This window comes from Hyperoodon ampullatus (assembly GCF_949752795.1).
Source record: "Hyperoodon ampullatus genome assembly, chromosome: 20".
Classification (NCBI taxonomy): Eukaryota; Metazoa; Chordata; class Mammalia; order Artiodactyla; family Ziphiidae; genus Hyperoodon; species Hyperoodon ampullatus.
In genome coordinates this window covers 23,326,852-23,343,553 of record NC_136933.1, presented here as the reverse complement: position 1 = coordinate 23,343,553, position 16,702 = coordinate 23,326,852, and the positions used below count along the sequence as shown (strand labels likewise).

Genomic DNA, 16,702 nt, shown 5'->3' with positions numbered 1-16,702 from the left:
GTTTTTGTTCTTTTTGAAAGACTTTTAAGCCTCCCCAGGAGAAGAATTTGGTTGTTGTTAAATGTGTGTCAGTTTCTTTCTGTATATCTTCCTTTTTATTAGTCTGTTTTAACCCAAAATTAAAATTGCAGTCTAGGTTTATTCTATAAAAGGCAACTTTTTTTTTTTTTTGCGGTACGCGGGCCTCTCACTGCTGTGGCCTCTCCCGTTGCGGAGCACAGGCTCCGGACGCGCAGGCTCAGTGGCCATGGCTCACAGGCCCAGAAAAGGCAACTTTTTGTCCCCCAATTTTAAAGTAGCTTAAATGTTATGTACAAAATTTAGAGTTTAAGGATATATGTTTAGAATGTTTAAAGTAAATGTAACCAATGCAAAATAGTTTAAGGATATATGCTTTAAATCTATTTAAAATAACTGTAATCAGTGCAGAATAGCGGAATATAACTGTAGGAGTTTAAGCTCCTTAGAATCTAAGTATAATGGAAATAACATGAGCTTTGGAGGTAGAAAAATAAATGAAAACTTTTCTGAAAAATTCACTATTCGCAGCATGTATTTCTTTAGGTACACACATGAATAGTTTTAGTTTGCAATAGGCTAATTTGGGGACACACTACATTTACTTTTGTCTTCCCACTAAGGGGCTCTGAAATATGCTTTTTTCCTCTCGAGATGAGTGCTGAGTTAAGTTCTTTGGTCAGGGCCTCTCTGTCAGCCAAGAATAGAATATGCTGAGAAACCATCATTGAAGTCAAATGAAAATGTCTCCTCAGCACATGTATGAAAAACACCCTGTAATACCTGACAGACCCTCTTGAGCGAGGCTGACTGCTGACTTGAAGTCTGCTTATGACCGTTGGTGATAAATATCAGAAAAAGCTGCTCTGAAAGACAGTGTTTTGTGGTCCTTGCCTGAGTTTTTCCAGTTGATTGTTCAGCCTGCCCAGGCGCTATTATAAGCATCTGCACGATTGACTCTATGACATGAGGGCGGTGACGACCACCCTAGGGAATTGGAGGTCTCCCTAGGTGTGTAAAACTTCACTTAGACTCCGTGTCCAGGGGCACCGAGAAACACAACACCAGTTGTTGTCTAAGTTTGTTATCACCAGTTCCAGTCTAAGTCAGGTGTGTTCTGACCTGCCCAGGAAGGTCCATCCAGAGGTCGCCTCGGCCCTGGACACCACCTGAAACAATCCCGCCGTGTTTCTGAAGTGAGCTTGCTCTTCCGCTTTCCACAGTGGCTTTCACACTTTGCCCACTTTCCTCAGGCTTCTATCCCCTCCCCCTTTTTACACACCTCCCTCTGAGCAGATAACCTCCCTCCCCACTTCCAGAAACCAGAACCTAGAAAGGGAACTGCTCCAGCTCCCCATTTGCTTGTGTCTGCATCCATCGTTGTGCCTTGCGTGTTACCACAGTGGAGGAGGTGGCCTTTCCCAAAGCCAGCCTCCTCAGGTGTCTACTGGGTACCACTCTCCATCTGTCACCGTTTTTTCTTTTAACTGGTTCCTGCTCATCAGCATTAAAACCAGCTCATTTCTTGCCCATTAAAAAAAAATGCCTTCCCTCAACCCAGCCCTTCCCTGCCTTCAGGTGTGTATGCAAAGCCAGTCTGTTGTCCACAAGGAAATGCTCAGTGCTTACCGTTTTAAAAAATTAATTTCGTGAGTCTTTTGCTTTATATAAGTTATATAATGTCAGCTTAAGGAAACAAACCATTGTATATGTTTTTGAGGTGATTTTCTTCTTTTTAAAATAAATTTATTTGTTTTTGGCTGTGTTGGGTCTTTGCTGCTGTGCACAGGCTTTCTCTAGTTGTGGCGAGCGGGGGCTACTCTTCGTTGCGGTGTGCGGGCTTCTCACTGCGGTGGCTTCTCTTGTTGTGGAGCACGGGCCCTAGGCACGTGGGCTTCAGTAGCTGTGGCACACAAGCTTCAGTAGTTGTGGCTCGCGGGCTCTAGGGCGCAGGCTCAGTAGTTGTGGCGCACGGGCTTAGTTGCTCCGCGGCATGTGGGATCGTCTCGGACCAGGGCTCGAACCCGTGTCCCCTGCTTTGGCAGGTGGATTCTTAACCACGGTGCTACCAGGGAAGCCCATTGTAAATGTTTTTAAATTAAATTTTTTTTTTTTTTTGCGGTACGCGGGCCTCTCACTGTTGTGGCCTCTCCCGTTGCGGAGCACAGGCTCCGGACGCGCAGGCTCAGTGGCCATGGCTCACGGGCCCAGCCGCTCTGCGGCATGTGGGATCCTCCCGGACCAGGACACGAACCTGCGTCCCCTGCATCGGCAGGTGGACTCTCAACCACTGCGCCACCAGGGAAGCCCCCTTAAATTAAATTTTTAAAAAGTCTCACTAAGACCATGTAGCTCGTGGTGGTAGAGCCCGAATTGTAGTCTGATTCCAGACTCTACTGACAACTGTCTACTGCATTTGATGTGGAGGTCCACTAGTGATCTTGGCCACAGCAGATTTGATGGAGGGGAGGGCTAGACACCATAACAGAGTAAGTTGAAGAATGGGAGGTGAGGAGACTCACCCTGGTTCTCTCCTTCACAGCCAGAGTTCTAGAAAGAGCACAATACCTGATCCACAGCAAGCACTCAGCAAAATGTTAGCTGTGTTGTGCTGACCTCTCGGTAACATTTGACACAGATCGTACATCCACTCAACACATTTTTTGAGTCCCTCATGTGTTGACAGGCACTCTCGTAGGTGCTGATGGTACAGCAGCGTGTGAACAGACAAAACGCTACCTGTATGAGGACATACAGGATAACTAAGTCGAATATGCAGTTTGGCAGTTGTGCTGTAGAGCAGGGGTCCCCCAACCCCCTGTCAGGAGCCGGGCTGCCCAGCAAGAGGTGAGCGGCGAGCCAGCGGGGAAGCTTCATCAGCTGCCCCCCGTTGCTCGCATCACCGCCTGAACCATCACCCCCTCACGCCCCGTCTGCGGAAGAGCTGTCTTCCACGAAACCCACCCCTGGAGCCAAAAAGGTTGGGGACCGCTGCGCTAGAGAAGGAAAGATGGGAGGAGACTGGTGTTTAGGGTGGAGGTTGCAGGTAGAAGGAGAGTGGCTGGGGAGGTCTTCCCTGAACCCTGAACTAGGGACCTGAAGGGGGCGGGGAACTGAGCCAGGCAGATTCCATTGGGATGAAGGGGCCAGGCTGAGAGGATGGATAGTAAAGCCCCGAGCAGGGAGCTACCCAGTGTGTCCAAGAAGCTGGTCACCGTAGACCACGTAGTGTGCGACTCCATTCATATGAAGTGTCCAGGATGGGCAGTCCAGAGACAGCCCTATAACATAGTGATTCACTATTTTTATAGATTATACCCCATATAAAGTTGTTATAAAATATTGGCTATATTTCTTGTGCTGTATGTTATATCCTTATAATTTATTTATTTATTTATTTATTTCTGCCTTACGCGGGCCTCTCACCGCTGTGGCCTCTCCTGTTGCGGAGCACAGGCTCCGGACGCACAGGCTCAGCGGCCATGGCTCACGGGCCCAGCCACTCCGCGGCATGTGGGATCTTCCCGGACCGGGTCACGAACCCGTGTCCCCTGCATCGGCAGGCGGACTCTCAACCACTGCGCCACCAGGGAAGCCCTATAACTTATTTATTTTATACCTGGTAGTTTGTACCTCTTAATCCCCTTCACCTATGTTGGCCCTCCCCATATTCCTCTTCCCTCTGGTAGCCACTGGTTTATTATCTGTATCTGTGAGTCTGTTTCTGTTTTGTTACATTCATTCGTTTTAGTTTTTTTAGATTCCACATATAAGTGAAAACATATAGTATTTGTCTTTTTCTGTCTGACTTATTTCTAAATATAATAGCCCCCAGGTCCATCCACGTTGCAAATGGCAAAATTTCATTCTTTTTATGGCTGAGTAATATTCCATTATATATATTGGGTGGGTCAAAAAGTGCCTTTGGTTTTTTAAGTAAAAATAAAAGACACATTTTTCATTTTCACCAAGAACTTTACTGAACAATGTATTCACCCTTTTGTTCCACTACCTTCTGCCATTTTTCAGGCAACTTCATAATTCCACCTTCCCAAAACTTATCTTTTTGAGCAAAGAACTGTTCCAGGTGCCTTTTACAGTCTTGCAGGGAATTGAAATTGTTTACATTAAGAGAAGTTTGTAAAGACTGAAATAAATGGGAATCTGAAGATGTAATGTCTGCTGAATACGGCAGATGAATCAGAACTTCCCAGCCGAACTGTAACAGTTTTTGCCTGGTCATCAAAGAAACACGCAGTCTTGCGTTATCCTGATGGAAGATTATGTGTTTTCTCTTGACTAATTCTGGACGCTTTTTGTCGAGTGCTACTTTCAGTTGGTCTAGTCAGGGGTAGTGCTTGTTGGAGTTAATTGTTTGGTTTTCCGGAAGGAGCTCATGATAGAGGAACTCCCCTTCAATCCCAGCATATACACAGCATCATCTTCTCTGGATGAAGACCAGCCTTTAGTGTGGTTGGTGATGGTTCATTTCGCTTGCCCCACGATCTCTTCCGTTCCACATTATTGTACAGTATCCACTTTTCATCGCCCGTGACAATTTGTTTTAAAAACGGAACATTTTCATTACGTTTCAGTAGAGAATTGCATGCGGAAATATGGTCAAGAAGGTTTTTTTTGCTTAACTTACATGGAACCCAAGCATCGACGCAATTAACATAAAACCAAGCTGGTGCGAATGATTTTCAATGCTTGGTTTGGATATTTTGAGTATGTTGGCTGTCTCCCACGTGGTATAACATTGATTGTTCTCAATTATTGTTTCTATTTGATTGTATCAACTTCAGCTGGTCTACCCACCCGTGGAGCATCGTCCAGTGAGAAGTCTCTAGCACAAAACTTCGCAAACCACCTTTGACACGTTTGATCAGTCACAGCATCTTCTCCATATACTGCACAAATCTTTTTTTGCATTTCAGTTGTGTTTTTACCTTTCTTGAAATGATGAAGAATAATATGCCAAAAATGTTGCTTTTTTCTTCCATTTTCAATATTAAAATGGCTACACAAAAATTCACCAATCTTGATAAGTCTTTTTTTTAATGCACGCTGATGTGACAGCTGTCACATACAATCTAACGAAATTGTTTCAAATGAAGTTAAAGACAACTAAGTGCTACTGGAGCCATCTTACGGAAAAAACCAAACAAACCTTTTGGCCCACGCAATAGATATGTGTGTCACATCTTCTTTATCTGTTCATCTGTTGATGGTCACTTAGGTTGCTTCTGTATCTTGGCTATTGTAAGTAGTGCTGCTATGAATATTGGGGTGCATATATCTTTTTGAATTAGTGTTTTCATTTTCTTTGGATACATACTCAGGAATGGAATTGCTGGATCGTATGGTTGTTCTATTTTTAATTTTTTGAGGAACCTTCATATTGTTTCCATAGTGGCTGTCCCTTAGTACCCACTGCTGCTCAGAGTGTACCACAGCAGACATTAATTTGGCCCACACTTGCTGTGTTCCCTCTTTTGTACCTTGTCCTCTGAATGTATACTGTCCATCTATCTCATTCAAGGGAAAGAAACTGCTGCCATGAAGGCTGATCTCCTGAGGGCCAGGAACATGAAAAGGTACATTAACCAACTGACTGTGGCAAAGAAGCAGTGTGAGAAGAGGATCAGAATCCTGGGAGGCCCTGCCTACAACCAGCAAGAGGATGGGCCCTTAGATGAGGGGGAAGGGCCTCAAAGCCAGAAGGTAGAACTTTGTAGTTTTGCCTTTTCATATTTGTTATGAACACGGGTTTAATCACATAGACAATCTTTTCACTTCTTGGTATTTAACCTAAGACATATATTCCAGAACCTAGACTCACATGTTTACTTTTATGAGTCCAGTAGCTGTATTTCTTGGTGTGGGGTGCGTGTGTGCGCACATGCCTGTGTGTGTTTTGCTGTCCCCCTTTTGCCCTCCCACAATCCCAGAGGAGCATATTTATATTTTCAAGGGCTTAGTCAGGTTACTCACTACGATTTGGATAGAAATTACCACCAGTGAAGTAGGTCTTATTATAGGTTATTTTACTTAGCTCTCTACACAGTGCTGTGAATATGTACTCCATATGCCCATTTTACAGGGGAAGAAACAGTTGGTTTAAGTAAATTAACCTAATAAGGCCACGTGGATAGGAAGAGGCAGAACTAGATAAAAACCCGGATCTGGTTGATTCTCAAATCTGAGTGTAGCCTAGGACGCTGCACTTGAATGTGATAAGGTTCCCTGACTTTGTTTCTCCCAGAGTTCTTGTAGGGCTCTCAGTCCGTCTTTCCTTCTTGACTTCCATACTGTTTTTAGTTTGCTAAATTTTTTGGCCTGAATACAAATCAGGTAATTTCTTAAAGAGAGTAAGTATTTTATTATAGTTAAGAAGGTGTGCTACAGAATCAGAAAGCCTGGCTTTTAATCCCAGGTCTGCTGGGGATTGACTCTGGGCAAGTTAGTTAGCCTCTCTGTACTCTATTTGTAAAGTAGGGTTAACTGTACATACCCTGCAGGGCATGATAATCATTAAATTAAATAATGCACATAAAATAGTAAGTATGGTACTTGGTGTATAATGAGCACTTAATAAACACTTGTTATTACTGGCAGTAATTATTCGGGGGTATGTTTAGTGATGTTATAAATGTAAGAGGAATCCAATTGTGATCTCTCCTTTTAGGATAAAACATCAGTCCCAAGATCCTAATTCTCCACGTTCTCATTGTACGCTGTAGATGGTCTCCTGAGTGTATCGTAGATATTCGGCAGCTAGAGAATCTTGGGCCTAGGTCCCTCTTGGGAACATGTTGGGTGTTTTAAGAGCACACTTACTTACTCTTCTAGGCCTTGTGGTCCTTTTGAGTGCTCAGGGGATATATTTCCTAGAGAAAAATTAACCTGCTGGTCAAGGGGTAATACACACAAAACATAACACAAAGTTAATAGAGTACGCATCATGAAACCAGATCCAATGGGTTTGGGAGATAGTGAAAAAGCAGTAAATAAAAATCCCTGAGGGGAATAAAGAACAATCTGCCTTCATAGGCCACCTTCCAGCCTGAAATACTTCATGGTCTTCGGCATATGAGACATCCACCAGGACAATTTTTTGTCTTCTGCCCAGAGATTATTGATTGTGGCATCAGCCCTCCCAGAATTACCAGAAGTCTTAGGAAAGAAGGAAACGTGCTGATCCAACAGGAGGAAATTAATGCAAGAGCACAGTGTTTGCTATATGGAAGCCCTTAGTAAATGCTCATTGGTATTACATTGTCTATATATATATATATTTTTAATCATATATTTAGCAGTCGTGTCAACTTGGACCTACCCAGTCTTTTCTTGCCACTTCCACGCAACAGTCTCAGGATTACTGGGATTAGTTCATCTCAAATTAACACAATGAGATTGAGTTCATCTCACGTTAACACATTTGACCCAGAAGTGTGCAGTCTCCTTATCCTGGTCACCCAGACCCACACCGTTAGTGTAGGTGTGAATCAGTGAAAGGCTTATGCAGGCTTCAAGAGAAAACAGAAAACAAATGGAGTAGAGAACTTGGTTAATTCACCAGCTAAGATATGAGAGACATCAGATGTTTAGTTAGACTTGAGATATATTTGCTGTCATTTATTTGTATATATATTTGCACTTTTAGAACTAAACATAAGAGTGTTCATAAGACACAATAAAAGAATCTAAAAGTGGCTAATATTTTAGAAGATGTTTTGGACTTGATTTTGCAAATATGTGGATTTGTATCTAACTTGAAATTCATTTCAATCCATGAAATTATACTGGGAAGACTTGCTTAGAGTTGTTGAGAGTCTTTCCTGCTCAGGTCCTCCCCATGTTAAAAATGGATTGCTGTCTGTCATTCCTAGCCAGAGTCGACATGGGAGCCTTCAGACTTCTTTGGAGCCTGTACAGTTAGGATTTGTACCTAAAAATGCTTCACTGGTAGGTTTACATAAAGTGAGGATACATGCTACGGTCTCCCAAAGTTAGTAAACTAAATCCTAAATATTAATGGTCTGTAGCAAGGGATCACTTTTGATTACTTAGTTATCAAAAGTTGTTAGAAAAATGCCTGCCCCTTTCTGCCCACAAAACAGATTGAGGACTTGCTGTCAGTGGCAGAAAGAGTTGAACATGCATTGATCATATGCACTTGATTTTAGAAAGATCTTAACTGGTAACATTTTTGAAATTTTTCCAATCGCCACAATATTAATTTTAAAAATCTTAAATGTAAGTTTTCTTTTCGTTGCAGTATACATAGACATCATTTTTATTACTAATTAATAACTAAGGATATAGGAGTTAAATTCCTTCTAAATTAACTTGAGGCATTTCTCCTAGTTGAGTCATGAATTATGATCTCATCTGCTTTCTCATATTATAGCAGTCCATACTCAAGATAGATCTCACTGTGTCTTCAGATAGTGGTTTTTCTTTTCTGTAAGCATTCAAAATAGTAAACAAAGGAGTAATTTTGATACATCTCTACAGTAGTTTTATGGGCCAATTAAAATGATGCATACAAAAGATTTTTTTAATGAATGTGATATTATAAACAAAAAGACAAGGTATGAAATCATTTGTAGATTTCCTCAGCTATATGAAAATAGGATGGAAAGCAAAAATGCCAAATTATTAGGCTCCAGCTTCCTGGTCTTTTATATATTTCTCTTCACTTTTTCTATTATTGGCATGATTGCTTTTAGCAATACATCCCATAAGGCAGGGATTTTTGTCTGTTTCATTTCCTAGAAATGTGCCTGATACAGAGTAGATGCCAAATAAATCTTCTGCTGAATGAGTGAATGATTAATAGAAAATTGGTGTTTATTGAATATGTGCATTTTGAATATTCAATAAACTTTTTAAATTTAAAATTTAGGAAGGTGAGAGAGGTACTGTATTACATTGACTATGAACTTAGAAAATCAGACATTTTTTCCTGAATGTAGAAATTAATCCATTGGAAGTTAAAGCAAACTGATATTTAAAATTTGATTTTTAAAAACTTTGTCTTAAACTCCCTTCATAGATTCTTCAATTCGAAGATATCTTGGCCAGTACTTCCTACCGAGAGCACTTTCGAACGTACATGGAAAGGACGGACAAGAGAGCTCTGATTAGCTTTTGGGAGTCTGTGGAATATTTAAAGAATGCTAACAAGGTAGGATATATAAGCCCAAAGGAATATTAATCACTAGCTGATGAAAACTTGTATGTTAGGCAGTATGTCTGTGTTTCTCAATCAAGCTGTAAGATAAGATACATTAAAAGAATACTTTAAACCAAATATATTATCGGCATTATGTTCTAGCCCATAATGGTAAATAGAGTTAGATTTCATTTTTACAAAAAGTGCTTTTGAATGTGTAGTCAAGGAAAAAAGATTTACAAATATCCCCAATTACTGAATTTAGTTTCAGGTAGTTATTTTTTAACCCATTATAAAAAAGGCGTATACTTATTACCCACATGGCTGTTACAATAAATTTGGTCTTATCACCTATACTTCAATCTCATAACCTTATTTTTTTTTTTTTTTTTTTTTTTTTTTTTTTTTTTTTTTTTGTGGTATGCGGGCCTCTCACTGTTGTGGCCTCTCCCGTTGCGGAGCACAGGCTCCGGATGCGCAGGCTCAGCAGCCATGGCTCACGGGCCCAGCCGCTCCGCGGCATATGGGATCCTCCCAGACCGGGGCACGAACCCGTATCCCCTGCATCGGCAGGCGGACTCTCAACCACTGCGCCACCAGGGAGGCCCATAACCTTATTATTTTTAATATCATAATGTGCACATTTTACACAACTGTCCTCCTTTTATTTAATTTAAAATATGATTGTGTTAAGGAAGACAAAAAATAATTTTTGGTTACAGATGCCTATTACAGCACAAAGCCCAACAATAAGCATTGTGTTTTGCACTTGGCAAGTTCTCAATATATATTTAAGAATTAAATTGAAGAATGTGAAATATATATGTGTGTATATATATATATGTCTAAAAACATATATAACAATATGTACAACATATATAATACATGCATTTTGAGAGGCTTATTTATTTTTAACATTTTTATTGGAGTGTAATTGCTTTACAACAGTGTGTTAGTTTCTGCTTTAAAACAAAGTGAATCAGGTATATATGTACATATATCCCCATATCTCCTCCCTCTTGCGTCTCCCTCCCACCTTCCCTATCCCACCCCTCTAGGTGGACACAAAGCACTGAGCTGAGCTCCCTGTGCTATGTGGCTGCTTCCCACTAGCTAGCTATTTTACATTTGGTAGTGTATATATGTCCATGCCACTCTTGAGAGGCTTATTAAGGTAAGCATAAACAGCACTATGTACATTAAATTACTCATTTGCACTTCATATGAATGTTGCTAGGGTTGAATACCAACTTAAAATACATTATAAATTACAAACTACTTTGGTTAAGGAATAAATCCAGTCTCATAGTATTTTTAAATCTTCTTAGGAATGTCTTTCATTGTTAATTTATAAGCCACAAATTACCTCATTTTACTCAATATTATATTTGCCAACTTTATTACATATTTTATTTACCAGACTTGACTACAAACTTGACTTTTGGCTGCTCTCAGAGGAATATTGAAAAGAGCAATCTAAAAAATTTTCCTAAACTACTGAAAACAAGTTGAAAAATGTCAATGCAATAAGAGGATATAGCTTCCTCAAATAGCTATATTTTGACCTAGCAACACTGATTTGGATGTAAAACTTCCAGATTGCTTGTTATATTCATAATATCCGTTAAGTTGTTTGTCTTCATTTTTTGCTACCGTTGAAGACTTTTCATAACATTTCTAGAGTTAATAAGTTGTCTGTAGCGGAAATGTAAAGGTTATGTTAGTGAGATGTTTGCACTTCTGAATTAGGATTAGTACACTTAGGCAGAGACCTTGTTTAAGACCAAGCTGTGTAATACAAGCTTGATTACAATGTAGTAAGTCATCATTCTGAAGAATATTTCTCTTGCTGTCTTTAATTATACAATTATTATTATTATTATTATTTTGGCGGTACGTGGGCCTCTCACTGTTGTGGCCTCTCCCGTTGCGAAGCACAGGCTCCGGACGCCCAGGCTCAGTGGCCATGGCTCACGGGCCCAGCCGCCCTGTGGCATGTGGGATCTTCCTGGACCGGGGCACGAACCCGTGTCCCCTGCATCAGCAGGCGGACTCTCAACCACTGCGCCACCAGGGAAGCCCTAATTATACAATTATTATATTTACTTTCTTCTGGAGTGAGAAGTTGGCATTTCTAATTATTTTTACTAGATGAAAAAGTCATACTGAATTTAGCTGATCAATTGTATTCCTGTGGAACTGAGATTTATGAGAAGGAATCCACTGCAAGAAGATAACTGTTCTCATTCTTATTTTTTTCTTTCCAGCATTAAAAAGAAATTACATTTGTTAACTGTTCAATGTAAAGTGTTCCTTTTAAGGAACCAGTTGTTTTTTCAGGGTCTGACACTCACCCCTTGGGCCTGAATGTGCCCACAAAAGCCTTTGCACACTCATCCTACATTCTACATGTCTCCCTTCCACCTTTAAAATGCAGGTAATTCAGAAGAAAATAGTTTTTCTCAGAGATGGTATTATTTACTTTCTTCATCTTCTTGTCTTTTCAGAACCAAATTCCACAATTAGTTGGTGAAATTTACCAGAATTTCTTCGTGGAGAGCAAAGAAATATCTGTGGAAAAATCACTTTACAAAGAAATCCAGCAGTGTCTTGTAGGAAATAAAGGAATCGAAGTGTTCTGCAAAATCCAGGGAGACGTTTATGAGACGCTGAAGGATAGGTATTACCCTTCATTTATTGTCAGTGACCTGTATGAGAAATTGATGATAAAAGAGGAAGAAAAACATGTCTCCCAGTTGATTTCCAACAAGGATGGAATGGTGAGTCACGTTTAACTTTCTGCTCCCGTTTGAGTGGATAAGCTTTGAATATGATTATGTGGGTGCAGATTGTGTGAGCCAGATTTGGTGTGCACCTTTATCTTTTGGCGTACAGCACTTTTTTTTTTAACATCTTTATTGGAGTATAATTGCTTTACAATGTTGTGTTAGTTTCTGCTGTATAACAAAGTGAATCAGCTATACATATACATATATCCCCATATATCTCCTCCCTCTTGCATCTCCCTCCCACCCCTCTAGGTGGTCACAAAGCACCGAGCTGATCTCTCTGTGCTATGCGGCCGCTTCCCACTAGCTAGCTGTTTTACATTTGGTAGTGTATACATGCCCTTGCCATTCTCTTACTTTGTCCCAGCTTACCCTTTCCCCTCCCCGTGTCCTCAAGTCCATTCTCTACGTCTTAGCATACAGCACTTTAAGTGGAACTTTAAGTTGAATTTCCTTGTTGCTTCTCGTCGTCACTTCGGTCTTTGTCCTTCTGACCAGCTGGGTACCACCACCCGGTGCTGAGTCAGAGACCGCCCCCTGCTCTGTCTGCCTGAGACACAGCTGGGTTTGACTCCTGAAAAGTGAGGGCAGAAAATCTGTGGGGTGGGACATCTGTGACCAAGTAAGAGAATCATTAGCAGAACAGTCCAGCTGGAGAACAGACAAAAAGGATGGGGAAGAAATGAGGAGAGGTAGAGAATGCAGGAAGAGTCTGCAGGAAATATTTTGGAGTTTTAAAAAAATCAGATGAAATTGAGATGTTTTGAAAGAAACCTTGTTCCAGCCATACCTGAAGTCTAATTTTCTTATAGTGTCCTGGATCATTTTGGAGAGCCCCAGTTGACATCTCCCTTTCACTACTAATGACCTATATGAGTTTGAAGGTTTTGCAGGTACAAAGGAAAAGTGTTTTAGAATCACCTTATATAGAAAGATTGTAATTTATCTTGGATTATTTCTTTCTGTCCAGTTCACTGTGTCTCAAGCCCTGAGGAATCAGGTACTTGTTCATGATGGTATTAGAAGCAGATGTCTCTGAACTGTTGGTAAATTCATTCATTCAGACTTTTGAAAAAATGTTTTGTTACTTGGTTCTTTACATTTTCAGTGTATAAAACCACTGAACTAATTGGTCCAAAACTCGTTACTCACTGCATTTTATTTTTAGGATAGCACAGCTAAAACAAACCGATCTCTCTACCTCAGAAATTAAAATGGTTAATATTCAAATGTTGTGAAAAGTTTGTCCAAATTATAATACCCAACAGATAAATTGAATAAGGAGTTGAACTGACAGTTAATATGAAAGATAATAAATAGTAAACAAACATGAAGAAATGTGCAGCTTCACCCAACATTCAAAGCAGGTGGTAAATGTATCACTGATCTTTTGAAAGCTCCTACTCTTTGTTCCAGTAGTCCCGCTTCTAGAAATTTATCCTATGAAAAGAACTAAAATGTAGGGGAAAAAAAAATTTATGCACAGTGGAGTTTATTTTAGTTTTTGGGAAGGCAAAAAAGCAGAATCAACCCATAGCAATAGGGATATGCCTCAGTATATTATCAATTCATAGAATACTATGCAGCCATAGCAGTTATAACTTTGAAGACTACAATACCCTCAAATATATGGCCTTGTATATTATACGAAAAAGGCAGAATACCCTCTTGAATGTATACAAGGAGTAGGATGATGTCATAATATATATACTCGTGGACAAGGATTAGAAAGAATATACAAAAATGCTTGGTGTTCTGTGATTATTAATACTTTATTTTTCTTTGAAAAATTTCTTTTACTGTTTGTTACAATTAATAAAAATAAGAAGAAAAATATCTGGAAGAAAGTTAAGGAGTAAATGAACCAGAAGACAGTTCTCAGCAGTTCTTTTCATGCTGTTGCTGCTCATGAATCTAATTACTAATATGCTATTTGGTGGTAATCTGTTCAGGTTTTTCCAAATTCTGTAGTCCTTTATGAATCTTAAGTCACTTTCAATGCTAACCATTTTACTTGTAAAATAAGCTACCTGTTGATTAGTAAAAATAAGGACTGAGCAAAGTGTATACTGAAAATACTTTCACTAGTGGGAATTTGGGAATTCTATTTTAATGTATTCATAGGTTCTGAAGATTAAGACATGCACATCTTTTTTTAAAATTTATTTACTTTAATTTATTTATTATTTTTGGCTGTGTTGGGTCTTCGTTGCTGTGCACAGGCTTTCTCTAGTTGCGGCGAGCAGGGGCTACTCTTCATTGCGGTGCGGTGGCTTCTCTTGTTGTGGAGCACAGGCCCTAGAGCACGGGGGCGTCAGTAGATGCAGCGCATGGGCTCAGTAGTTGTGGCTCGTGGGCTCTAGAGCATAGGTTCAGTAGCGCACGGGCTTAGTTGCTCCGTGGCATGTGGGATCTTCCCGGACCAGGGCTCGAATCTGTGTCCCTTGCATTGGCAGGCGGATTCTCAACCACTGCGCCACCAGGGAAGCCCGGAAATTCTATTTTAAAGGGACACGCGTGAATTTTTCATAATAGTCTTAAGAACCCAAAAGGAAGCCAGGCCTCAGTGTTTTTTTGTCAAAATTTAGGCACAGAACATTTGGGTTGAGTTGGGAAGATAACTCAGTTGCCTTCCTTGTTCTGTGCAGGTTCCCTTGGGTATACCATTTGGGAAATAGTGGTGTGGCCTTTCGCTGGGCTATTAAATGTTTCTTTTTTTTCACTGCAATTCCAAATACCAGTTACTTTGATTCTAAATATTGATCCTTTGCTTTTTCACTTAGCTGAGAAAAAACAGTCTACTTCTAGACTTTCTACCATGGATTCTTAGTGGAATCCAGTGCTTTGGAGCAGTGTAATGTACCTATACTATAGTTAATACTTAGGGAATATTCCACCACTGTAAGATATGGTGGTTCATGTGATGTTTTCCCCCAGGACCCGGGAGGTGAGGCTGGTGAGGAATCTGTGGATGAAGGCACCAGTCGGATTAATGAACAAACCAGTTTTGCTGTAAACAAACTACGAGAACTAAATGAGAAGCTTGACTATAAGAGGCAAGCTCTAAATTCTATTCAGAATGCACCAAAACCTGACAAGAAGGTAACTCTTCTGCTTTCAAGGTTGTCTTTAAAAGTTTCCATTGTTCTAACTTGATAAATAGTAGTTTTCAGTTTATGTTGAGAAGTGTTTCTTTAAAAAGAATTTCAACTCTAAGTTCCATTGGGTTTGTCTGTTTTTTTGTTTTTTGTTTTTGTTTTTGCTTCTAGTATAGAATTAGCAAAGCATTTGTCTTTTATCTGTTATGATTTGGGGTTCTTTCCCATCCTCAGCTGTAACTCTGTGTCTTTTGTCCGACTTGCCTGCAGTGCCTTTGGGGAGGGGGCTGCGCTTCCCCTTGTGCCACAGTTGTTTCTGGAAGTGAGTTAACTCTGCAAGGACAATCTTAAAAATTTTTTTTCTTTTGAACACTGCAAGTACAACTTAGAGCACCTCACAGAATTATGCAAGAAATAGATTGTTTCGCTAGAAACCAACAGAATTTGAAAGTTTAAAAAATGTAAACAGCATCTCACTCTCTGGCACTCCTCACACCCAAGGGGTGGTGTGGCTTTTTGCTTTGTGTTCATGCCTCTTTGGTCGAAAAAGGAGGTTTCCCTAATGTAGGAATGGCTGGCACTCTTTGCTTTCCCAAAGTGATCTCCTCTGGTACTTTGTGAATGTGCGTTCAGAAGCCTGAGTGATGAGTAAGTGCAGGAGGCTATGCTGGCACCATGAAGAATCAGTGAAACAGAGTCTAACACCTGCCCTTGGAGAGCAAATATGCTGACTGTGGAACCGAACATTACAGCCCTTACTGATGATAAAATGCAGGATGTGCTTCCTGCAGGCTTTCTGAGGAGGGTCCTTGTGGGCTGCATGTTTAGGAGAGTTGAACATGCAGCCATGAGGCAAAGTTGAGGCAAAGCTGCTGTCCTCAAACTACAGAGTTGCATAACCTTATAGGTTTTCTCATTAAAAGAGATCCAAGGAGACGGTGAGCATAGAATTTTTAAAAATTATTTATTTTTTTAAATTGTAGCCAAGTATACATAACATAAAATTTACCGTGTGTACAATTCACTGGCATTAAGTATATTCACATTGTTATATAACCAGCACCACCATCCATTTCCAGAATTCCTTTTCATCTTGCAAAACTGAAACTCTATACCCAGTAAACAGTAATTCCCCACCCCCTTATCCCCAGTCCCTGGCAACCACCATTCTCCCTTTGCCTCTTATGAATTTAACTACTCTAAGTACCTCCTGTGAGTAGAATCATTCAGTGTTTGTCCTTTTGTGACTGGTTTGTTTCCCTTAGCATAATGTACTCAAGATTCATCCATATGGTAGCATGTGTCAGAATTTCATTCCTTTTTAAGGGTAATATATTCAATTGCATATATATACAACATTTTGTTTATTCATTTATCCATTGATGGACACTGGTTTGCTTCCACATTTTGGCTATGGTAATAAATGCTGCCTTGAACATGGATGTACAAATATCTCAGGACCCTGCTTTCACTTCTTTGGGGTATTGCTGGGTCATATGGTGGTTCTGTTTTAATTTTTTAGGAATCTCTGTATTGTTTTCCATAGTGACTGCACCATTTTACCTTCTCACCAGCAGTACATAAGGGTTCCAGTGTCTCGGTATCCTTACCGGCAC

The 16,702-nt window shown here is 40.2% G+C and overlaps 1 protein-coding gene across 1 annotated transcript in view; it reads left to right on the top strand.

Annotated features, from left to right (window-relative positions):
• SNX25 (sorting nexin 25) overlaps positions 1–16,702 on the top strand; it is a gene marked incomplete at its 3' end in the record, with an annotated part of 86,370 nt that overhangs the window by 48,729 nt on the left and 20,939 nt on the right. The window contains 4 exon segments of the mRNA XM_079726850.1: positions 5,561–5,742; positions 9,080–9,211; positions 11,707–11,979; positions 14,926–15,090. Coding sequence (XP_079582976.1) covers positions 5,561–5,742; positions 9,080–9,211; positions 11,707–11,979; positions 14,926–15,090 — 752 coding nt within the window.